This window comes from Jatropha curcas, chromosome 5 (genome assembly GCF_041381405.1).
Source record: "Jatropha curcas cultivar XTBG-Jc1 chromosome 5, XTBG_Jcur_1.0, whole genome shotgun sequence".
NCBI classification, from domain to species: Eukaryota; Viridiplantae; Streptophyta; class Magnoliopsida; order Malpighiales; family Euphorbiaceae; genus Jatropha; species Jatropha curcas.
In genome coordinates, this window is record NC_143155.1 from 23271850 (window position 1) to 23298043 (window position 26194).

Below are 26194 nucleotides of genomic sequence, written 5' to 3' on the forward strand. Positions count from 1 at the left end.
ATTTGTTAATTCATCCTCCTCAAGATGGCATAATTGAACAATTGATAGCCAATGGCAAATATTTCTAAAAAGAAAAAACTATTTTGATTTTAATATATATATATATAATGATGAGGTTTGATTTTACTAACTGTAAAAGAATCAATTGTTAGTTAACTGTGATCATTGCAGTACACTTTTTATGAGTGAACACCCAAAACAGCAATTTTCCAACGAGTTACAGGAGCTGCTCTTTCCCATTTCTAATACCTTACACGAAAACAATAGCAATAGCAAAACTGCTTAAACCGGGATGTTAGAAGGACTACAGAAAATTTACATCATTCATTAGATCTCATCATAATCCACGTCAGAGTTCCCAACAGGAGGCACAAAATAATTTACATTTTCCCAATTATCGGATCGTTCTTGAACAACCTAAGCTCTAAAACTAAAATTATTGTGCAAAACACATGTATGAGCACATGTTTCACCAGAAAATCCAAATAAAAAAACTAGGCTCTGCGCCTTCACCCAAGGGCCATTAACTGGAGATGTTAAAAAAGGGGGAAAAAAAAAGCCTATGCATGGATCAGAACTGCCAAAGCATTGAATTTCAAATAATCATTCTCACTAGCTTGCCGTAGAGAATGTGGTCATCTCTGCCAGTGTTGCTCTCTAACAACGCACTTTGCACAAGTTCCTGACACAGGACAACCATCATGAAACAGATTTTCCAAATTATTAGAGGGAAATGAAAGAGAGGAGAGAAAGCAAGAGAGAAAGAGGGGAGAGGCAGCATAGCGGTGCTAAATGAGATGGCAAAAATTCTCACCTTCACATCCCTGTGCGAAAGAAATTTCCCCAAGTTATGGATAATCAATCTCATATCTTCAACCTGAAAAAGGTAACAAATATCCATTGCTCTTGCACATGAATATTACAAAGAACAAAAATATAAAATAAAAGTTTGTCCTTACCCTAATATAGCCAGTTTGGTTTCGATCGAAAAACCGGAAAGCCTGTTCCAAGAATGAAAACTTATATCATTAAAGGGCAATAAGATCCTTACATCTAAAATGAAAAGATAATATTAAGTGTAGAGGAATATAATCTCTCTGCAAAGAAACCTGCAACAGCTCCTTATCAATCACAGCCTCCTTGACAACAGATGGCTCTTTATTCCCACTCTCCATCTTTGTATCTCTTTTTTCTGACAAATTAACATCAGATTTGGTCTTTGTCCCTTCACGTTTTGCCTCCTTTGCATCTTCCTCTATCTTTTCTGTTCCATTTCCAGGCACTGGTTCACTGTCAGCATCCAGATTCATCTTTCCCTCTTCTTTGTCCTTCTGCATATGATTTTACCCAACAAAAATAGTTCATACAATATTCTGTTTTACGAGAGAATATATTTGTAAATTCAGAATAGCTACTCAAATATTTACAAAGAAGACATTTCTTGCCTTGTTAGCCAAGTAATCTCCAGGATCCTCCATTTCTTCATATTCTTCAGGATCTTCCTCTGGGTCTTCCTCATAATCAATTGCTTCTTCCAACTTTGGTTCATTAACCTTATCGGCAGCAGTATCTTCCTTATCTTCCTTTTTCTTATTTTTTTGATCCTCTGATTGATCAGTGCTCAACAATTCTGAGTCAGCAGATTTAGCTTTCACAGGAAGCTCATTGGTCTTCAGGCGTTTAGCTGGTGATTTCCTCTCCTTATCTTTCTTTATCATTTCTTCCCGTAGCCTCTTACGTTGATTTCGTTTTGTTACAAATTTTACGCGTAGTTTCTGCACATAACCAATACACACAAGGATTTCTGACTAAATGAATCAAGTAATACATGATGAACTCACCAGTGTGAACGAACCTGGAGAAATGTCAAAATACGAGAGCCCATCTGATACTGAAGCATTTCATAAAATGATTCAGCAAATAATGAAAGCTGCAAAGAAAAATATTGACACAAGGAATGAAAAGGTAAAATTACTATATGCAGTATGAATTCATAGAACAAGGGCTACATGGAAAGCAATACACTAAAACAAACCTCAAATGTTGATTCCTCAATATCATTATCAGAGTAGTCTAAGAGCGAGTCAAGTGAAAGTGACAATGAGCGCAGCTGTAGTCAAAGGTACAGGTACACAAGTTACATATGGTTAGTTGTATAAGGAGAATATTTCTAATATGATTTCAGTAATAAAGTGTGGCACTTTTCTGGTCACGATCAACATACTTTAGTTTCCTTATCCCCTTTTGTTTGTAAAATCAATCCAGGATGCCTAGGAAGTTCTTCAGGCATTCTCTTTTCTTTTGCGTCCTTGTTAGATTTGCTCCTAGAATCATCTTTTCCATCTTTCTCTTTCTTCTCATCCTTCAATTTTTCATCATCCTTCGATTTTCCTCTCTTGTCATCATGAATATCCCTTTGAGCATCTTTTTGCTTGTCAGCCTTACTCTCAATTTTAGTCCCTGACCCGTTTTTCCCATCAGCTTCCTTGTTATCCATCATCTTATCTTCATTGGCAACCTTGATCTCCATTCTGTTCAAATTGGACACGCTAGCTTGTTTCTCTGCAGTTGGCGATTTTAACTTAGGAATGTTTTTCTTTTCTGATTTTTGAACCTCTTTTTCTTCTGCATCTATTTTTTCTTTCTCCACATTTTCTGCTTCATTACCTGCCTGAGCTACCTTTTCACCATCCTTCTTAGTCCCACTGGCCCCATCGCTGGTCAGCTTTCTTTTAAGTACTCTCTTAATTATTTTCTTTTTTACAGCTGTTTTGGCACCAGTAACTTGCACAACTGCGGCACCACTGGTTTCTGAATTATCCTTGGGTTTATCTCCAGAGGAGTCCACTTCCTTCTCAGCTTTAAGTTCAGGCTGCAAGCCCTTATCTTCAGTTTGAGTGGTTTTTGCTAATGGAACCTTCTTTATAACTTTTTTCCTAACAAAAGTTTTAACTCCAGAAGGATCAGTAGAAGCTTCATTCTGTTCAGGGGAGATCTCGGACTTTTCATTGCTCCCTCCAGCATCCTTCTCATCTAATGAATCATTCAGCTTGCTAACAGTATTATCAGCATTAGTTGTCTTATTAGCAACCTTCTGTTTGATAATCCTCCTTATAATCTTCTTCTTTCCAGTTTTCACACAGTCAGTGGTCTGAGCACCTGCAGTATCACCTTTTTCCTTCTTCTCAACATTCTTGACTTCCTCACCTGTTTCAATCCCATCCTTTTTCTCAAGGTTCTTCCCATTCTCATCAGCCTTTTGTGTAGTCGCTTTAACTTTCTCATCTTTCTCTTTACTGTTGACGCTAGAGGATGCAGACTCTTTGATTTTTTCTGATTTTTCCACCTTTTTAGAATCCTTCGAAGAATCTGCCCCTTTATCTGTATTGTAGAAAGAATAGTGATATTAATTTGATAATCATGAACATAGGTATTGCGGTAAAAGAAGTTGGATATTTCATTCACCTTTCTGACCTTCCTTCTTCTCTCTATACCTCTGGGGAAAAGGAAACAGACATGAGACTACAAGTGGATGCATGAGCTCCATGTATGCGGAAAAATATTTCAACAAATTGAATATAAATGCTTTAACAGCAACATTAAGAAGTCATCAGATTCCCAACATCCCCAAAAACAAGAATAAGAGGAAACAGCAGCACAAAAGAACAGACCTCCTTTTTTAAAGACAGTTGGCGTTCCCTCTCAGCAACAGTCTTCTTGTGAGTAAGCCACTGGTCGCGCCATGAATCCAACGAAGGTATACACTCGGACAAATCTGGAACAAATAGAACCGTGATCTCTTTATGGCTGAAGAACCCATCATTGCCAAATCTATCATAGTGAATCTGTGCAAGCAAATAGCAGTCTAAAAAAATCAGCTTTTCTGACTTGTATATATAACAAGCAACCCAGAGACTAGACACCATACAAGAATAAAAAAATTAAACAACTTAACAAGGCTAATCTCATCAATTTGTTATCAAAACAAATAAAATCAGCAGTAACATATAGAGGCCAAAGATCCATTCAGCATTAAATTGATGACAACTGGTAGACTGTCAAAAATAAAAATCCTAGGAGACAACACCTAAGAAAAAGTTCAGCCATTAGACAACTTCTTGATATCTGTTGCAATACCAATTATCCTGTCCAACATGAATATCAAAACTTAAAGGTGTTTTCCTATTTGGTTAGTTAGATCAGGAATTATCCAACTTAAAACCTAGAGCTAAAGCTATGATTTAAATGCCAACAGAATGGCAATTTGGTCAAACAGAAAGTGTTCTGCGCAGTCTACGACTCTGCCCTTTTTTATGTTAGTCTGCAACTAGATTACATTTTTCTGTCTGTATGCTTTATCTACCAAAAGTATTTTCACGATTTTCTTTTCTTTTCTAGAAAAATGACCAAAATAAACCAAACCTTTTCAGGCATTATCAATTTTATCAAATCATTTAATTTTATCAATTCAACCTTAATTTGACAAATTATTTGTAATTTTATATGCAAATAGAATTGAGTAGTTATTCATAAAAATTTTAAAACTGTAGTCCAAACCATTGCTGCAGCAGTCAATTTTAACTTTGTTGGAAGCCAAGCATTTTATAGAATTTTCTCCAGTCGTTTCTACCTCCACCTTTTAACAACTGCCTTGACCACTGTTTTGTGAACAGCGGAAAGCACCGCCAAATCCATCCCTAAACTTCAAAATTGAAATCACAAAGTTCTAAACATACAAATCATTTACATTTATTTCCCAATTAAGATAAATTCAAAATGTCCCATATTGCTTGCTGCTGGAATATTTCCAACAACCTTGTCCATTTGTGAATTTAGCCACCAATTTAACCTAATTCAAACACTATTCAAACTAAAATCATAGAACCAACCCCCAACAAAACAAAACACCTCTTTATATTTTCAGTAGAAAATTCCAATCAAATCTCCTAGTGCACCAAACCAAGCAAATAGACAGATTTCAAGCACGTACTGAGTATTACCAAGCAGCGCATGGAATTTATACCAGATACATCAAACACAAACTCAAAATATTCTAATTCACGTAAGCAGAGAAAGAAGCCAAATCATACCTCCAGAAAACGATTCCAGTTTTGGCAGTTGTGCAAATCAATATGAGTTACATCCCTGGCATATCTACAAGGTAAATTTTACTTTAGTTGAATTGAGAATCGTTATTCCATGTACCAACTCACCATAAGTTAGACAATGCTAACCTGAGAGCTGTCCGAACTAAAACAGAATCATCAACTGAAGGATCATCACCATCAGCAGAATCCCATGGACCACCAATTGCCATGAAAGAACGATCTCTTTTCAGGACAGCAAACCTAAGAATATTACAAATATGTGGTACTCGATCATCATAGCTTTTCTCAGATGACAGCTCTTCCAGAGCATTCTTACTGAGTCCACTCATCAAAATTATCTGAACCAGGGACAAAAATTTGTATTACCAAGCAGATAAATGCTGATGCATCTATTTATCAAACCACGGTAGTAAAAGTGCGAAAGAACTAACATCATGCATCAGTGATAACTGAAATGAGGCAATAACACAAAAGGAGACTGAAAAAGATGTAGAAATAATTAACTATCTAAAATTCCAGAAAACTCATTATTACTGTGCAGAGGAACATTTTATTTTCTTAAAAAGAACAATAGGATAGAATTATATTCCTTTTACGAATTAATCCGAACCCAAAAAATGAGTTGGATCACTAGATCAAACCCATGGCTACTTTCTCGTACGAAGAGAATTTTCCATCATCAATACTTCAACCAACAGCATGATTAAGTCTGCCTTCAGAACCTCCTTCCCAGCACCTACAATCAAATCTCTTTGAAATCATCTCATTTTCTGCAACATAAACCCACAGATCTATGTTTAACCTGGTAGAACAAAATCAGAGAATCTATCCTGTACTTCTGATTCTCCACAAAAACATATCCTATTCCATTTCAGTTGCCACAAGGCAAACTTAACAACCTCATTCAGCTACTCATTAATGGACATGTTTATCAACTGTCTGCACCCAAAAGAATAACTAGTTCTATAACCATTTCATAAAATTCCCTCCACTTTCCCATGTAGTATCACCCCACATCAACATCACACTTCAGTACCAAAATTCACATTAGCCTAATTCTATAGACAAAATCCCAAATACCATGTTGCTTTTGAATAATTGATCTAAATCAATTTCCCTGACAGAAATTTAGGATGTTTATAAGAATAATTTACCATGGAAAGCATTCTTCTATTCCATACTAAATAAGGATAAATAAGCATACTCCAAATTATGAAAAATATTTCAATTGGATACTAAAACTTTTTCCTTTCCTTAAAGTAGTCCTTGAACTCTTAAAAGAACTCAATCTTGTTCCAAAATGTATACTATCATCGTCATATATCCATTTATGTCAATTTTTGCATCACCACAAATCATATGCAGCAGTTTATAGACTTAATTGAGCAATACAACATGTTGAAGGCCTCAACAGAAATATCATTTTAAGTTAGAGGACTTTAGGGTAATTATCCCATCAAAATAAGATACAAATCAATATTGATTTATGGTCTGAGTGAATACAATATCTAGTTATTTATGAAAAAGGCCCCACAAGGATATCATTCCAATGTCTGGATCCCCTACTTGACAATAATCATTTCCACTTTTGGGCTCGATAAGCCACCCACTGAGTTTCCAGTGTTTGGTGAAAATTTCATAAGCAAAAAGGTCAATGAGAGATTAAAAACAGTTTTTTTCGCTGACCAAATTCAGTATGTTGTTTAAGCAGCGTCAAAAAGTATATGGAAAATACTGAGTTGTCGAACAACACAGAATGGGGATAATCAGTACCAAAAATAGAGTCCTATACATGGGTGAGCAATCGGTCATTTCAGTTCAAACCGATCCAAACCAAGATGAAAATGCAAACCAACATTTCCAACTTGACTGGTTCGGTCGTTCTTTCTGCAAACCATATCAATTTGGTTTTAAGTCTAACCGATTAATTTCTGCAAACCAAGCCGAACCAACAGTAATTTTGGTTCAAACCGATAAACAGAACTCCCCTTGAACAGGCTAACCAAAATGGGTCAGTGGTTTGGACACCCCAACTCCTATATGAAAGAAGGCCCTCCCAACTAACTAAGAATACAATTCCTAATTATTTTTTTCTTGCTCAGTTGCGCAATATCCAATGACTAGGCTAAAGACTCCAGCAGCAGGAATCAAAGTTTCTCATCACTTAAAAACTTGTCTGTTCACAGCCAGCAGTTGCTTCGTATGCAGGGAACACGGAAAACAACAAATTTATTCAAGCTCAAGCTTCCTCGCTTGATGTTCCCAGAGAAAAAGAAGGTCACAACTGAATACCACAACACAGGATTCCACAATCAACTGTTAAAAATATGAAAAGACAGAAAATCATAATCACTAGTGAAATAAGCTGTTTAAAATCCAGTTTACATCATACTAGCAAAACGATCTTTTTCAAATCAAACATTTATGCAGATATAATCAATAGCAAATAACCTACCTTTGCATTCCATATTGTGCGCTCATGCTCTGATTTTACCAGTTGTTCAGCCAAAAGCTTAGTTGATAGCTCTTTTGCCTCTGTTACACCCTCATCTTCAATAAAATCATGCTCAAAACTGTTGCATTTAGGATGTTCAACTACTATTAGAAAATTACTTTCTTTTCCTCTTAAGTGAAAAAATAAAACTGGTTATCCTTTTGGCTGCTGCAATCTTAAAAAAGATTCTTAAATTTCAGAATAGAACACCAAATCGCTCATTCTCAAGACAAGAAGAGGAATATATAAATACAGAGATTTAAAATATTGCAGACAAATAGCAACTCAGGCATTAAGGGTATGTCCTTTTCAATCGAAAAATGAGATGAATGTTATCATAGTATGAATTTCAAAGAAACTCAAAAGGACATCAGGAAACCTTTTCAACAAATAACCAAATATCAAAGTACCTTACTGGTGTATGGATCGAGAGTTTAAGATTCTCCTTTGGCCAGTTCACAACCACCTAAATTGATGTCCACATTAACACAAAAAAAAAAATTAAAAATCATCGAACGGATTCTTTCTTTGATCTTGCCAAGAGTTTCCTCTATTTCGCGAAGCTCAATATCCATTCAAATCAGGGAAAAGGAGGGTGACGGGATTAGAACCTCAAACCTTTGCAAATTCTGGAGATATAAATAGCCTGGGATATCTTTTATCTGTTGATAAATAATCCCTCTCTATATCAGCTAAACTCGATGCATGAATCTGCAAGTACACAATACCAATTATGAACACAAATGAAAGTTTCATCAATGAACAATTCAGGTTACAAAGAACAAAGTAGCATGACTTAATATATGGTATGCCTCGCATGACACCAGCAGCTGCAAGAATTCCTAATTATCAGCACTAGTAATGACCACAATATACGCTGTCGGCCATCTACACAAAATAGGGTCCATCAAGTTTATGGTAACAAAAGTAATCCTGGAATTGTACAAGAGACTGGCAACATTTTTTTGAAAGTAGTCTTGGAAATTGTACAAGAGATTGGCAACACCATCTCTGGATGAAGCTAGTGTTTTCTCCCAACAGTATAATAAACAATAAGGAATGGCCAGTGAGTCCAAAAATTATAGAGGACATCATAAAAGGGGGTGGGGGGGGGGGGGGGGGAGAGAGAGAGAGAGAGGCAAGATGAAGTTTTTAAAAAAAAAAAAAGGCAAGAGCAAACGAGAAACAGACACCCAGAGCCAAGGAAAAGTAGCCCAGAATAGAAGTCTTCCAATTGTAGAACTATAAATGAGAATTTTAGAAGGTTCAAAAGAAGTAAGCAGTCAAACATGATGGAAGACTTAAGCCAAGAATAGAAATGGCAGGCCCAAACAGAAGCAACAATAAAAGAATCGTGATTGAATCCAATTGATCCCTCAACTCCAGAAGTGAAGCTCATAAGAAAGGAACAGATTCTTCACAAGGTAAAAGTTCTCATCATCATTGAATTACTAAACTCTTGCATTTTTTTTTTCTTTACCTTGCAGACATATTCTCTTCTTTTTTCTTTAACAGGTGAATGACGCCTTCAGCATAACAGAACAGCTAGTTAGTTACGAAGACTGCAACATACACAAGCAGCTATAAATTAAGAACTATAGCAGGACGCAAATGAAACATCATGATCCACCTATGTGAAGCTTCATGACTAGGCGAATCTCGTCGCGAGCATCTGGCCTCCTTTCCCAAAGAGGTCCCACGTCTATCCCTTGAGACTCTTGGTGGACTTCGTTCACGCCTAATTTCAAGTGCACGTTTCCGCTCTCGCTCTCTCTCCTTCTCATGCCGCTCCAAAATGCGTTCTCTTTCACGCTTTCTCTCTCGTTCTCGTTCCCTTTTCCGCTCCCTTTCCTTCTCCCTTTCTCTTTCTTTCTCCCTCTCACGCAAAATGTCTCGACGGCGCTCCTCTTCTCTTAGCTCAAACTCCCGAAGATAACCAGCTCTATCATCCCTCCGATCCTCGATCCTTGAATGACCACCACGATAATCTGGTTCAAGAGATGAGCCATGAAGCCCTTTTCCTGAGCCATAGTCTCTACCAGGAGGCAGGCTAACTCCATAGCCTGGATTTGAAGAACTTTGAGGATACAGGAGATCATCCACATTCCTCCGTGGAGCTGCACCTAATATTGATGGAGCATGTTGCCCACTATATGAAGAAGCACTAAGCATTGATGAACTGAGAAGATCAGCTTCCATTCTTCCTCCATAAGAAACAAGATCTTGGGTAGAAGGGCGATTAGCAGCACCTCTTGCTGCAAGGTAATCAATTTGTCTGCCAGAAATGTGTTGCTACTCAGTGCAATATATGAAGTTTACACCACCTAACTTAGCACAGACTATCACCACAAGAGAGAGCTCTAATGTGTTATAACATGGCAAGGACGACCTTGCCTGTTCATCAGTGTGGAGAAAGATGTAACCAATTACAAGCACCATATGCCATCAAATGCATAGTTTAGATCCATTTGGATACATAATAAAATAAATACTTAAAAGAATGAAAAATACCTGGCAGTTCCATCAAGAGAAGCTGATTGCATTGACTGAGATTTCAGTAACTGTTCTTGCCGAAGAATTGATGCTTGCTCAATGCGTTCATATGTCCCAGGCTGCAAGATAAATGATGGTCACAGTGAAAAATATTACCAACTAAACAGTAGCAGAATCTGTATATACAAGTACCAATATGTTTAACATTCATTGGAATGGAGGTCGTGTATATAAAATAAAATTGACTGATTATGCAAGAATCAAAATTCGTGTGAGACTGAACCAGCAAAAATCCAAAATCTAATAACATAAAAAATTTTATATTTGTTCATTTGCATATAGATGAGTAACTCCTTGCTTGATCCTCTCATTAATCGAAATCAATGATCATTATGCTGTTTGAAGACATTATGATGCTGCTATGGCAAGTCTGTCTAACGCATTAAATACATAAAAAACTTGACAGGGAAACAATCAACCGATTACAGATTTCTACAATTGATCAAGACATTATCCCCCGAGAAATTTCAATCTATTTATATGAACTGTACTTAATAAAATTGTCCTTATAATTGAAATTCAGTTGATTATTTTATATAGTAATTTTAACTTTGTTCATATAATTAAATATTAGTTTGGGATCAAATAATATAAAATATATCCCATAATTTTCTAAATAAACTTTGAGTTTGGTCATAGTATTCCTGAACCTATTGTGTCTGTCTTGTAACAAAAATATGGCATAATTAAAGGAAATTTAAATAACTAAGAGCATTCTTAATTGTAAATAATAGTTATACTCGTTTAATATGTGTTATGCATGAATTAATTTCAATAATCAATACAACAATTAGTCAATACCTTTTTTCAGAAAACAATTTTAATATAAAATTAAATTTTGCATCATAATAATAACCGGAGTAATGTTGAAAAAATTTTATCATTGAATTTCACTTTTGTATAATTAACATACATATTTACGTGCTGAAAAGTGCAACATGAAAATATAGGGAATAAAAAAATGGAAAGCATATAAGCAACACCTGATGCTGATGACTAAAACCAACAGAATCAGTATATCTTGAAGCTGGATCACTTTGAATGTCCCTCCCAATATAAGCATTTTGTCGTTCCCCATACTGACGTCTGTCTATTGTTTGATAATCATGCATCTTCTCTGTGTATAATTGCTCATTTTTGTGACCATATCCATGACTAGATGATAGAATATAGTCACCAGATGTAAATTTTGGAGAATCAGGGAGAGCTGAAGCATAGCCACCACGACCTTCTAGAGCTGATGCTGCCGTCCCTTTAGCACTCATAGTTGACACCTACGCAAGACAAAAATTTCAAATGGGACCTTATACATTTATAGCAGCATGAGTTAAGGGTATAATTTACCACCAATTAAAACATAGCACAAAAAAGACTAAATTTCTAGGACCTAAGTTAAATCCTAGCCACAATATCAGGGGGAGAGCAAGAAAGAATATAAATGTTTGGATGGCATTATCCATAATACACTTAATTGTAAGACCAAAAGCATTTTTCCTAGGTTGAATTCCAAGGGTCCACCAACATATAATTATAAATTGTCATCTTATATCAACTTTGGAAATTATCTAAAGATTCAAGGGCAATGCAGCTAATTAGAAGTAAATAAGGCTGATTGAGCAAAAAACAGAGGCAAAACAATGAAGAGTAAGGTGCAAATGAATCTTCAAAAAACAATCTCAAGATTGAAGGTTATCATGGAAGTAAATATAGAATAAGATGATGTTGAGGTACAACCGTACAAGGAACATTCTGGACAAAAACTAAAAAAATGAAACACAGCCTACCAACCTGTTGAGCACCAGTCATGGAAGAAGAGCCATATATAGACCCATATTGTCCCCCATAATGTGCAGCGGAAACTCTGTACCCACCACCAACATCTGCTTCTTGTGAACCAGTAAGAATTGATGTATGCCTAGGAGCCAGCGAATGTTGTGAGCCTCCATCAGGCCCTCCAACTGAACTCCCAGAATACGCAGATCCCAGCTATAAAAGGACAAAATTTTAAAAGCAAAATGAAACCATTTATCTACAAAAACTCATTAACTCTCGAATTCCAGTGCATCTCCCTATTAAATCATTAACTCATTACCTCATTAACTCATTAACACGCAAAATTTCATGATAATCAAAACCATGTAATGAACTCAACTCCTAACCCAATTGTATAGATTCCCAACCAAATAGTAAAAAAATAAATAAATAAAACAACCCATCAATACACAGTTTATAGATGTTCCAAAAAGATAATCAAAACTGTAATTCTTATAATAAGGAACTTACATTTTGACCATAGCCAGATTGCGCACCATACGGTTGCTGCCCGTAGGCACTGCTGCCTCTTGAAGAATACATGTTTAAACCATATAATAACGGAGTACTACGAACCTGCAATTAAAATACGGTAAAGATATAATCAAACTGGAAAATGAAGAGGCTGGATTTAAGAATCGAAAATACAAGATTAGAGATGATGAGAACGCACAGATATGGACGGCAAGACAAATTCCTATTAGATGACAGAAACCCTAAGCATAGCGATGAATTTTCAGGTAGTAACAAATTGCATGCGTTTTATATGTAAGCCCGTTTGGTCGAAGGAATAACATAAAATGCGGTGGAATGGAATAGTTTTTCTTATTAGAAACCAAAAAAGGCTCGATTTTACCCTTAGCTCGAGCACCATTCTACAATTCATTTAAAAATTAATTTTTATATAATTATGACCTTAATTTACACTAAATAATTAACTTTTTAACAAAAATTCTAAAAATATATATTTTATTATTTTACCAATAATAATTTCTAATAGTTAACATTTTAAACTTTACTTTTTTATTGTATAAAGTTAGGATGATAATTATATAAAAATTAATTTTCGAACAGACTATATATTACTGCGATTGAAGGAATAAATAAATTTTGTTCAATTTTTCTTATTAAATAGTTATCTCTTATTCGGTAAACAAATTTAAATAATTATAAAATAATTTAAATATTATATTATTTCATTATTAAATAATTATTTGGTATACAATTTAAATATATAATTTATAGAATAATAAATATGTGACCATATAAATTCTTTTATGAATTTTTTTCTATTATTCAAATAAATATTAAAGAATAAATATTTATTTTGCAATGATAAATTTTATTTCTTGTTATTTCATTCCGCGAAAATTAAAACTGGTGTTTGCGGTTCAAAAAGGAACTAGGTTCTGGGCCTTTGGCGTCAGCCGGTAACTGTTCTAATGGGCCAACGCTAAATTGTTTTCGTAATGGGCCCGCCAGTTATTTACATATGCTTTCAGATCTGTCTGGGCCTGAGTACCTGGCTGGATTAACTGGAAATTGGATAGTTTGTATGCGAAAGGAAACCCATTTTTTGTAAAAGTGCCAATTGACTTAATTACTGTTTTAAAGCTCAATCATTGCTCAAAAATGGTTGATCAAAGTTATTTTGATATTAATCCATAAGAAGTTTAATTTATGAAAGAAACACTAATGAATAGAGAGAACCAGAATAATCTCATACATGCTAAAATATATGGAATACTTGTGGAAAAAAAAAATTAAATTATAGTATATTTCGTCTTATATTTATATAGTATATTTAATTTTGATCTTTGATGTCAGGCTCATAATCAGCTGCTAGAACCACGTTGTGAATTTGTAGTTGTGCTTAGACTATGATTAGTATAAATAAATTTTACAAGATTTTGTAAAATGTATTTAAAATTCATAATTCATTGAACAGATTGATGTAAATAAAAAATGTCCATTTCATTTTTTAAAATAAGTAAATCTTATTATATGTAAATGAATTATATTATTTCAAATTCATTTTACAAAGGAAAATTAAGTCGTTTTTAAGCAAAGTAACTTTTCATTTTCAAGAGAGTAAAACATTTTCTAGATATTGATAAATCTTATAATTTCATATTTTTTTAATTTATTAACCATCGCAATCACTACCATCAGTTACTATTTATTACCGACCACCACCGGCAGCTTTCATAATTTTTTTTTTCATTTTTTATAATAAATTTTTTAAATTATAAAATTTCTATTATTATTAATATTTTTTATGGTCGTATTAGATAAAGATTTTAATATTTTTAATTAATTTTCAATATTACAACCAATCAACAGAAAATAAGTCATTTAAAAAATATTTTTCGAGAAAAATGTTTTCAATAGAAAATATTTTTCAGCAAATTATTTTCTTACAAATTATTTTACAGAAATAAGCTAAGCATAAATAAAAAATATTTATAGTTATTAGATTATCAAAAATTATGAAAATGAACTTCCTTTGTAATCAACAAATGATGTGGACATAAGATTTTTTTTTTAAATGAAAAGAGGAAGAAAAGATCAACACATGTGTGCCACTTAAGGAAATAAATCTAAAATACTGTTTAGGCAATTTTGACCTCAACTAATATTTTAGTTTCATAAAATTACCTAAAATGATATTACTATCTCTAAAGTCTAAACCTCTATACTTAATATGCCAAATTTTAAAAAATTAATTATATTTCAAAAAATTCATGTAATTGCGTGTCATTGTTTCCAAAACTAGCACCTGCATGCATCACTATCGTCTATTTTCTCTCCCAAAGACTACGGACTACGCCACTCCAACGGATTATGATTAATTCTATCCAAACCCATTCCAGCAGCGCAAGCATTGTTATTAATTTTATTATTTTCGTTATTATATTTTTACTCACATGTACTATATAGACTCATCTCTATAACAAAATAATTTAAATATTTTTTTATTAAAAAAATAGAATATCTGTATCCATTTATTGGAAAAGAAAAAAACAATAATTTAAAAAAAAAACTTTTAATTAATATTGTGTATAAGTGCTTTATATTTGGAATATAGGAAAATTTTATTTTGTTTTCCATAACCACGCGGACTATGAATTGTCGTCAACCTAAACGACAAAAAAAAAAAAAAAAAAAAAACTCGTGCCAACAAAGACAAGCCACCTACTACAACCCACGCGCATGGCTCGCCTTGCCCATAATATGAATAGGTTGGCGGGATCCACTTACAGAGGCTGGGATTCATAGAATATTCTCTTCTCTACTATTCTCAGTCATTATCATTTTCTCTTCTAGTTCTACATAATTCTAACAATATCAGATTTGCACAAATTAAGGCGTACTGCGCGACAGAGTTTTGATCTTAATCCAAATGGACTCGCTTAACGCTAAAAAAATTGATTATAATAATTTTTAATATTATTGAATTAATTGATAAAATAAATTTATTTATTTTGCATTATTAATGAATATTTATAAGATAATTTTGAGACTCGTTAAAAATATTCAATAGATAAATAAATAAACAACTTAATTAATTAACTAACTGAGAATTGAATAAATTAGATTAGAATTATGGATTGGTGATAGGTTGGACCAATGAGGACCCATTAGGTGATGTGGCTGGATAAGAACCAGAAACTAAGAATTTGGGTATAATAATTTAAAAATTTGTAAAGAAAATAATTAACTTTAATTTTCTCCCATGTTTATCCTATATATATATATATATATATATATATTTTGGAGGACGCGTGGTGCTTTAGGAATTGGGGCTGATAGGTACATATATCCGTTACTGATTGGGCAAAAGGAATTTTGTTTTTTGTGTAAAGAAAAAAAAAAGAATAAGGATTTGAAGTTCACACTCAAGTTGCAAAAACTATCATTTTAATAATATATAATAATATTATTATTCATTAGTTTTTTTTTTTTTTGTTTGAAAATACTATTCATTAGTTATTTTAGCGTTTAGAAACTATTGTGACAATCCCTTAACATAGAAAGGTCTTTAATTTGATTTTCTAATATGACTTTTGACAATTTCAACAAAAGCCTATGTTCTGTTGAATTTTGTTGTATACGTCTCTAACTACGTTTAGATAGATTTTATTTGTCTCGTATGTTTCTAAAAATATAAAAATTTTTTTAATAGTCAATTTTAGTCTTCTCGTGAAGATGATTTAATAGTCAATTTTAGTCTTTTCGTTAAGATGCGAATAAAAGATTTTAAGTGTAAATTTTTTCGACTATGAAAATTTTTACCAATTTAGTGAATTAAAAAGCGAACCATCCTAGTCGTGTAGCTAATCATATTTGGACCGCGTGAGAGCAAAAAAAATATTTAATATAACTAAAATTAAAATTTTACAATGATTTGAAAATGGCTAAGAATTACATTATTTATCAAATAATTCCACTGCTTAATGAACAAACTTAAAAAGTCAATGAGATCGAAATTAAAATTTTCTTCTAACTTCAAAGCAATGCAAAAGCAATTTTCTTATTATTTGAAAAAAAAAAATGTCATTTGGAAATCAATTTTCTCTAAAATAATCCTAGTCAATGAGTTAGGAGGAGAATGTCCTTCAATTATTAGGTAGATAAGTTCATTACGCAAGGAGGAAGAAAAAGGGGGAAAAACAAAAAAAGCCCCGTGGTTTTAGGAGAGTGCAATATAAGGGTGGATACTGAATTGGTTTGCTTCAAATTAATAAAATTAGTATAAACAATTTGAATTTTTAGGGTTTATTTTAATTTATAGACTTTTATGATTTTTTTAAATCTGAATAAAATCGAAATCAAAGTGAATTTTTTAAACGGAATTAAATTAAAATACTATTAATTCTATTTGATTAATTATTTCAGTGAAGCCTAATCCAATGAACTAAAAAGTAGTGAAAAAGTGAAAAAATACTTGACTAGATCAGTTTTATTGTATCATTTACGATCAAATTAGTGAAACTTAAGATTTTTTTAAAAGTTATTTATATTTTATTATTTTTTTTCTTAATATATGGTAAGAAATATAAAGATTAAAAATTTTTTTTAATTTTATCAATTTAATTTTTGAATGAAACTATAAATTCGGTTCAGATAAGTTAATTCTGTTAAAATATTGAAATATTTAATGAAAATATCTCATTGGATATCCTTTTGGATATTTTTCTTTTGAACAAATATATATCCCTTTTGGATAAATGCTATTGAAATACTAATAGTAGATAAACATAATTTGAGCGACCAAGTAAGGTACAAAATGTCATAATCTAACAAGTGCGTACGTGTATTGCCCTACCCAAAAACTATTCCTAGGAAAAGTGGAAGTCAATCAAACTACCAATCAAATCTATAGATCTCACTAACTGACAAAAAACCCTCACAAATAAAAGCCATAGCCCTCTCCTTGCAAACATTTCAAAAACCCTCATCTTCCTCTGCCTACTTCTCATGGGTGGCCCCTCCTCCTCCCTCCACCCCCACCGCAAACAAGACACAACCCATTAACTTAAATAATAATTAGAAGACAACCCATATTTTTTTCCTGTTATTATATTATTTTCTTGTATTTTGTCTTTGTTTGAGCAGTAGAAATGCTAGGCAAAAATAGCTCTAACCTTCCTCCTGGTTTTAGGTTCCACCCAACTGATGAGGAATTAGTCGTGTATTATCTTCGTAATCAAGCCTCATCAAAGCCTTGCCCTGTAGCAATTATACCAGAAGTTGATATTTACAAGTTCGACCCTTGGCAATTACCTGGTAACTACTAATTAATTTCTAAATTATGGTATATAATACCCAAAACCCCAGTTCCTGAATTTCCTTTTTAAAACTTTTATGGATTTATTCTTGGGATTTATAATATTGATTTGTGATGCAGAGAAAGCAGAATTTGGTGAAAACGAATGGTATTTTTTTAGCCCTCGTGATAGGAAGTATCCAAATGGAGTGAGGCCTAACAGAGCAACTGTTTCTGGGTATTGGAAAGCTACTGGTACAGATAAGGCCATCTATAGTGGGTCTAAATATGTTGGTGTGAAGAAAGCTCTTGTATTTTACAAGGGAAGGCCACCTAAGGGTGTTAAAACTGATTGGATTATGCATGAATATCGTTTAAATGATTCAAGAAAGCAAGCCAACAAGCATAATGGGTCCATGAGAGTAAGCCCTTCTGACATTATTGAATTGGTTTGTTATTACCTTCTAATCTAAGGATTTTGTATTGACTATGATTTTGTTTTTTCTTGTTTTGGTGCTTTCAGTTGGATGATTGGGTCCTGTGTAGGATTTATAAGAAAAGGCATGTAGGAAGACATTTGGAGGAGAAAATAGAAAATACAAGTACCCAAACGGACTTACCTGATACCAGTGATGCTAGTGAGCAACAACTATTCAAATTTCCAAGGACATGTTCTCTAACCCATTTATTGGAATTTGAGTATATGGGATCAATTTCTCACCTTTTGAATGACAACGGTTCATACAATTCGAATTTTGAGTTCCAAAACTTCATTGGCAATAGTAATGCTTTGACTGACCAAGGGGCAAAATTTCAGCTAGGAGAAATGAATTCCCAATATACAGATTCTGGGAAATTCCAGGCTAATCAGAGTAGCGTTTTGAACCAGCCATTGTTAATGAATCCAATGGTCTATGAATTTCAGTGATTTGCCTGGCTTTGACTCAAAAGGAAATTTGGATTTACTGGGGAATGACAGTTGTTCAGAACATCTAAAAATTGTTTGTGAAAGGGTACACAATGTTACAATAGACAAAAATTGTGAATTAGATAGGCAAGGCCAATATTGTACACTCAATATTCAACTTTAAAAAGTTAAAAACATAGGACAAGCTTGAATTTGTACATATCATTACATTCACTATTAAAGCTGTTTTTACTTTTGATTGAATGGAGATTCTTTGTATTAATTTTAATCTCTACAAATCCAATGTGGAATCAAGTAATTACGGTGAGATTTGAACCTGAGATTTGCGCGGTTGGAATGATCTTGTACGATTCTCTGCAGCCTTAGACCAGTAATTAGCAAATGCTATTGTGTTACTTATCTAAAAATAAATAATTGAATGATTTGGACGCTGGTCAAAAAATAGTGTGGAAAAGCGATTTGGGCGAAGCAAATAGGAGTCTGGTGCATGCATGAGATTAATCTTTTTCTTATTATTTAAAAGCTTCGATAGTGATTTATATCCAAAGCGACAAATCTTAATGGCTTAGTCAGATGCAAGATTGAAGATTCTAATTCCACATTAGCATCAAGAAAATGGAATCCCATTTGAATAAGTTTTATCTGTTAGTTGCTTGTTTGAATGAGTCATTAGGTCAAGGACTAAAAGGAGGTGAAGCAATTTAATCTAAGTATCTCAGAACATGTAAAGACTGTGATAAAAATAAAAGAAACAGAAACAAGAAACAAGAAAATCCCATTTTCAAGTATCCTAGAACATACAAAGCCTGTGATAAAAAGAAAAGAAAAAAGAAATTATCATTCTATACTTCACACTAACCTGTTTTTCAACCAACTCTCTCTTTACCATTTCCATTCACATTATAAGCAACAATTACATTCAGATATTTTCTATCAACAGGATTACATAATTTTGTCATTTAGGATTTATAACTAATGGAGAAAGAAATGGGAATATCGATGATAGCTTGCTTGGCCTTGTCATGCATTTTTCTCCATCAATGGAGAAAGAGAAACAAAAAAGGACCAAGAACATGGCCAATAATAGGGGCAGCAATTGAGCAGTTTATGAACTATGATAGAATGCATGATTGGCTTGTTGCCTACCTGTCTGAGCTGAGAACTGTAGTAGTTCCAATGCCATTCACAACATATACTTACATTGCAGATCCTGCTAGTGTTGAACATGTCCTTAAGACCAACTTTTCCAATTATCCAAAGGTAATAATTCTCAGCACTCAAACGTGTATTTATCTGTTCAATATTTTCACACACACACATATATGTATATATATGAAGTCTCTTTTTGTGCTAAACTTATTCTTTGGTAATATTGGAAATTAATATCAATTAAAGGGTGAGACTTATCATTCATATATGGAAGTGCTGCTTGGAGATGGGATATTTAATGCTGATGGTGAACTATGGAGGAGACAAAGGAAGACTGCAAGTTTTGAGTTTGCATCCAAGAATTTAAGAGATTTCAGCACCATAGTCTTTAGGGAATACAGCTTGAAGCTCTCATCTATTCTCAGTAATGCATCTTTTCAAAACCAAGAAATAGACATGCAGGTGAGATGTGAAAAATATTGTAAATTTTGCAGGTGTAGCTTGGTGGTAAATACATATACGACTTGGGCTTAGACCCAAGTTCCAATCCCACTCTCCTGATGCTCCAAAAAAAAAAAAAAAAAAAAAAAGGAAGAGAGAGAGAAGGAAAAATCTTGTAAATTTTTCGCGTTCATCCTTCCATAAGCCCTATAAATGTATTAAACATGTGTTTTATAGGAATTGTTAATGAGGATGACATTGGACTCTATATGCAAAGTGGGATTTGGAGTGGAAATAGGAGCATTGGCTCCCAATCTACCGGATAATTGCTTTGCTCAGGCTTTTGATGCTGCAAACATCATTGTTACTCTTCGTTTCATTGATCCATTGTGGAAAATAAAGAAATTCCTCAATGTGGGATCAGAAGCTTTACTTGATAAGAGTATCAAAATCATTGATGATTTCACTTACTCCGTCATTTATAAAAGGAAAGCAGAAATAGAAGCAGCTCGAAAGATCGGTCATGAGAAGGTAAGCTTTCTTGCGCTAGAATGATAAAAAGCAAACACAAGAAGCAAGATTTTTACTAATCAAAATAAATTTTGTATATATACTCAGGGCAAACATGATATATTATCAAGGTTCATTGAGTTGGGGGAAGATCCAGAAAACAACTTCACAGATAAAAGTCTGAGAGATGTTGTCCTCAACTTCGTGATAGCTGGCCGAGATACAACAGCAACAACTCTTTCTTGGGCCATTTACATGATAATGACACATAACGATATAGCTGAGAAGCTCTACATGGAGTTGAAAACTTTTGAGGAAGAGAGGGCAAAGGAAGAGAATGTTATGCTGCTTCAGTTTGACTTGGATGATCTTGAATCTTTCACTCAAAGAATAATGCAATATGCAGGACTCTTGACATATGATTCATTAGGCAAACTATATTATTTGCACGCAGTTGTAACCGAGACACTCCGTTTGTACCCAGCAGTCCCTCAGGTATGCTTATTTCTCCCCCATTTGTAGTATGGGTTAAGTACTGTAAGAGGGGAGAGTTAGTAATTAGTGAATGAGAAATTATTCGGTACACATCAATCATAATGTGGGATTCACTTTTCACAACTTCAAGTGGATTGGATATATTTGTATTGTTCATATATTTTAGTGCCCTGAGTATATTGAATAATAATTTCCCATGGAGAGGGGGGGCAACCAACACCACCACAAGGCACCCTAAGCTTCAAGACTCATAGCATGTTATCTATGAAAAAAGGGTAGCATATGACTATGTCTATTCTTAAAAATTAGCACATGACATGCATGTGTGTCAGACTGAGATATGTCCAAAACTGAAAGTTTTTGGGACAAGAAGTATGCAACGTGAAATAATCATGTCAACGATAAACAAACATTGAGCTGATATTGAATGATTGTAGGATCCCAAAGGCATTATGGAAGATGATATCTTGCCTGATGGAACCAGAGTAAAAGCTGGAGGAATGGTAACTTACGTACCTTACTCAATGGGTAGGATGGAGTATAACTGGGGACCTGATGCGGCTTCATTCAAGCCTGAGAGATGGCTCAAAGATGGTATCTTCCAGAATGCATCTCCATTCAAGTTCACTGCATTTCAAGTAAGTTTTGCAAGAGAAACTTACAAGCTTTAATTCTATTGCTTCTTGAAAATAAATGGGACTAACCTTACATTTCCATTCCGTCAATGTTATGTGAAGGCTGGACCAAGGATATGCCTCGGTAAAGACTCTGCATATCTGCAGATGAAAATGACACTGGCTATACTCTGCAGATTTTTCAAGTTCCATTTGGTCCCAAATCATCCCGTGAAATACAGGATGATGACAACTCTATCGATGGCACATGGCTTGAAGCTTAGAGTGTCCAGGCGCTCATAAGATACAACTAGAGAAAATGATGTTCTTGTTAATTCATTCTAATATAATCAAAAATCAAGTTGTTGAAACAGTGAGCAATAAATTGTTCCAAGATGAAAAAGATCTTACAAATATTGCGTCACTTTTTTTCCTTGTATGTTCTACAGGACCCTGACATCGAATTGGAACTGCATTTGCTAGTGATAACAGTTCCAGAAACAATCACATTAAATTTTCATGATCACTAATGGTAAATTGCACGTAGACCAATCAGATTGAGAGAACTTGAGAGTTTCCTGGAGCAACAACAGTTGTATCCTTGTATTTCATATTTATGGTTCTTAAGTGCATTTTCTATAGTTACTATCGTTACATAACAAATTTTTTACAGCAACAGGAACTATACTGATCAATAACGTTAATTGTGGACATACAACAGTTCAAATTACACAATTAAATTCTGCTTCTTCTCTTTCCACCCATTGATTTCAGTCTCAACCTTCGCTTGAACATTTGCATGAAAACCTGGATATGGTTCATAACCAAAGAAGGTTTGAAGACCCTGAAGGAAAGAAAAAGATAAACTTTTCAGATCAAGAGTGTTATAATATCATGAAGCTTACAAAATTACCTCCAGCAGTACAAAAAAGGGAGCCATTATCAGAGCTTGAAGAAGGTTGTCCAAAAGAGCTGGCGCTCGTTTCTGCAGGATATTTGATGACATTACACAAAAAGAGATAGAATGCAAAGTTGTTAAACTATATTTACAAATCACAGAACAAATTACCTCAAATACCCCATGGCCAATGAACTGTCCAGTCCAACAAACAATTTGAGCCACCACAAAAACCTACATAAAGTTAGGCACAAATAAAATCAAACGAACTAAAATGTTACTCCCGTCTCATGGTGATGTTTAAGCCATACCAAATGCCTACAAAATGTTAGGTACAGATAAAACCAAATGAAACAAAAATGTTCCCTGTCTCAGGGTCATGCTTTTGAGTAACAAAAGGTGAAAGCGGAACACATGAGACTGGTTGCCCTCTCACGTGATGAAATTACCTGACACACAAATCAATGTAATACACACATACACTCCCCAACAACGTGATCAATTTACAGTGTAGAGATGTTCTTAGAAGGAAATGATCCAATAGTCAATATACATGCTTTCACGCAATCCAAGATAAGCAATAATTTTGTTGATTTAAGATTTTTTATGCCAATCTGACAAAGCAAGTGAATCTCCATATCAGTTTACATTATCCTTCTAGAGTGTCAATATCTAAAAATTGGTTTACTCCAGATTAACTACTTTCATCATGTCTATCTCATTTATTTGCTAAAAATATGTTAGCCTCATTAAGCCATGGTATCAATTCTATCTCAATCTCAATATCCCCTATGGCATAGAAAGAACAATAATTTATTTTAGATTACATGACAGTTAACTTTACTGCAATAATTCTAAAACCTTCTTATCAACTCCAAAGTCAAAAATTCTCAAAGCATTGGTAATATTGCAAAGGAAAACAGTGATCCAAATATGGAATATGATATGCATTCCACAATATAATGTATGTTCATTGTGAATAGATCTAATTTAATTTTCGTAATGCACAGCTGATCAAAGGATTAGCTATGAATTAAGATCTTTCAAAAAGGAAGAACTGAAATAATTATATACCCAACAGAAATTCAGGGAACCAGTGTTACTTCTGGTCCTGCAGCTGTTCATAACATATTAATTTGCTTTTTATTGACTTTCAGATAGCCAAATAAAGAAAGAAAATAGGATTTAACCACTAACCATTCTACCACATAAAGATCTGCTACTAAAGCATGCAAACTATATTTCATATAAACAATAACAACTAAGCCTTAATCACAAACTACTTGGGGGCCATATGAATCTTTTTATTTCCATTCTTGATTTTTTAGTAAATGAAAGTAGATGCAATCATAGTGAAGCATCTCATTGAGTTTAAATTTTTGGTAGAGGTTTATATTCCATATGGAAACCTCAACAAAAGTTCTAGAAGCAACAAGATGCTTCACAATGACTAAATCTACCTTCACTTACTGAAAAAAATCAAGTATGACCATAACTGCATTTTGCAAGGCCAAACTTATCTTGACAAACACAACTCTAAATGTCATTATCTCCCTAGCTTATGTTTTAAACTAAGTTACAACTTAGTTTAAAACACAGCTTAAATTATTGCACGCATAAAAACCAAGATGAAAGGTGAAAATGAAGGAACATGGTTCCAGACAGAACCACCCTGAAACTAAAGGAGCAAAGTAAGATTGGTTGATGGAGGAAGTAACAAAAACAAGCCAAAATAGGAAGTATATAGATAGCTATTTAATGAGATACCTTTAGCCACCAAACATCATGAAAACCACATCAGAATAACAAATAATCATCTTGGACAGACAAGGGCAAATTCAGAGACAGCAAAACATAACCAGTAAGGAACCACCAAATGTTCGACTTCTAACCTCAAATCTAACTAGTGCATTCATATTTCGAAGTACAAGCTAGAATCAAAATCAAATCATTCTATTAAAAATACATTTTGACAAAATGAAAAATAAAATTGTAATAATATTAAAATGACAACAAATGGTCATGGTTCAAGAGAAAAAATGAAACAAAATTAAAGAAAAATTCCATTGGATAAAAATAGTGAAAACTGAAAAATTGCATCATGAAGGCACAAGCAAATAAAGTTACCACTTTTGTTTTTGAAAAATTCAACGGCGTATTCCAGTCGAACAGAAAAATGGAAGGAACAATAAACATATAGTTATGGCCATTATAGTGAAGCCTTATTTAAAAGAAATATAAAATTATATATGAGCTAAAGGCCTGTGAATCGAAAGTTATGGTCAACCATTGATCCAATTTTCTATTTCCAAAAACTTGTAATCTATCATTAGCACCAATCAAATATGATGATTCAAAAACCCAAACATAATTCTCCTAAAAGCTTATATAATTTCTACATGAACAAATTCAGAAATGGTGAACAGTCCAATGTAAAATAAATTTAGATTAAAAAGAGAAAAAAAAAGGATACCCACATTAAATCCATAATAAAAAAATAATATAAAGACAAAATTTTTACCTTCCAAGCAAGAGAAAACCCGAGCCAAGCAGCCAAAAAACTACTAGTCACCCAACATAAACAGCAAAGCAAAGCAGCCAAGGAACCAGCTTTCGCATCCAGACATATATAAAACAGAGCATAGATCAAAGCAAACAAGAATCCAAAATTGAAAAGCAGAATAAACTCGTTACCAAACAGAGAGAAGTCCAGATTAATCAGAGAAGGAGTAAAGTAAAGTATGAGAAGAGTGGTGAAAAAGATTGGCCAAACAAATATCATATGAATCGCTATGTTTATCGAGTTACTATGATACGCGCCGTAGAATGCAAAGTGCTTCTCTAGATCGAACAAGCCACAATTTCCCATTAAGGATTTTTCCGACGGAAAAAAAAAAAAAAAAAAAAAAAAAAAAAAAAAAAAGAAAGAGGCAGTTTTCCAGGTAAAGTTTGTGGCTTTACTGGAAAAAATTGGTGGGTTTCATTTGCTTTTGCAGAAGACAGAAGGAAGACTCTAAACTATCAGAGATGGCTAGGAAAGAAGACGATACTTTCGAAGAATCAACAGTCACCACAGAGACGCCATGGAAGAAGAAGTTTGGTGTATTGTGATTGCTGAATCGCACGTTGCGACTTGCGACTTCACCACTTCTTAAGCATGGTCGAGTCTGATTGGTGGTTCTTTTGGAACATTATAATTTTTTTTTATGGTTTATTTGATTGGTTAAAGTATTTTTCTAAGTCGCCATTAAAAGTAATCAAAAGTTATTTTCAAAAACAAAATGGTATAATAGCATAGTATTAGCTAATAATTTAATCATCAAATGTTAATGTTTGTTTGGTTTATTTTATTAAGACCCTATTCAGCATTATAAAACGTTATTCTTTAAAAATTTGTTCAACAGTCCCTCAAGATTAAAAAA

At 33.6% G+C, this 26194-nt stretch overlaps 4 protein-coding genes across 6 annotated transcripts; 2 read left to right on the plus strand and 2 right to left on the minus strand.

Annotated features, from left to right (window-relative positions):
* Positions 1-302: 302 nt before the first annotated feature.
* EMB1579 (ATP/GTP-binding protein family) lies at positions 303-12796 on the minus strand. Its single transcript, XM_012212293.4, has 22 exons — positions 12641-12796; positions 12439-12543; positions 11944-12141; positions 11139-11429; positions 10114-10214; positions 9233-9877; positions 9083-9128; positions 8221-8313; positions 8013-8068; positions 7564-7681; positions 5235-5446; positions 5091-5154; positions 3672-3845; positions 3466-3496; positions 2225-3381; positions 2036-2110; positions 1856-1930; positions 1446-1775; positions 1110-1331; positions 960-1001; positions 815-877; positions 303-682 (listed from the first exon to the last, which is right to left on the minus strand). The coding sequence occupies exons 2-22, from the start codon at positions 12508-12510 to the stop codon at positions 596-598; spliced, it is 4152 nt and encodes a 1383-aa protein (XP_012067683.1). The 5' UTR covers positions 12511-12543; positions 12641-12796; the 3' UTR covers positions 303-595.
* Positions 12797-17413: 4617 nt separating this feature from the next.
* On the plus strand, positions 17414-18908 carry LOC105630468 (NAC domain-containing protein 2). The gene is made up of 3 exons (XM_012212292.4): positions 17414-17757; positions 17879-18159; positions 18261-18908. Exons 1-3 carry the CDS (start codon positions 17592-17594, stop codon positions 18663-18665), a joined length of 852 nt encoding a protein of 283 aa, XP_012067682.1. The 5' UTR covers positions 17414-17591; the 3' UTR covers positions 18666-18908.
* Positions 18909-19503: 595 nt separating this feature from the next.
* On the plus strand, positions 19504-22288 carry CYP704B1 (cytochrome P450, family 704, subfamily B, polypeptide 1). The gene is made up of 6 exons (XM_020677990.3): positions 19504-19925; positions 20061-20276; positions 20493-20786; positions 20874-21260; positions 21698-21898; positions 21998-22288. Exons 1-6 carry the CDS (start codon positions 19641-19643, stop codon positions 22175-22177), a joined length of 1563 nt encoding a protein of 520 aa, XP_020533649.1. The 5' UTR covers positions 19504-19640; the 3' UTR covers positions 22178-22288.
* A 160-nt stretch (positions 22289-22448) lies between these two features.
* Positions 22449-25963, minus strand: LOC105630466 (hypothetical protein). Of its 3 annotated transcripts, none has more exons than XM_020677991.3 (4): positions 25294-25963; positions 22944-23006; positions 22788-22859; positions 22449-22681 (listed from the first exon to the last, which is right to left on the minus strand). In XM_020677991.3, the coding sequence occupies exons 1-4, from the start codon at positions 25639-25641 to the stop codon at positions 22610-22612; spliced, it is 555 nt and encodes a 184-aa protein (XP_020533650.1). In that variant the 5' UTR covers positions 25642-25963; the 3' UTR covers positions 22449-22609. The 3 variants fall into 3 exon arrangements, with proteins under 3 accessions (XP_020533650.1, XP_037496350.1, XP_012067680.1); XM_037640422.2 differs by having other exon boundaries at positions 22449-22740; XM_012212290.3 differs by having other exon boundaries at positions 22449-22718; positions 25294-25960.
* Positions 25964-26194: the final 231 nt, after the last annotated feature.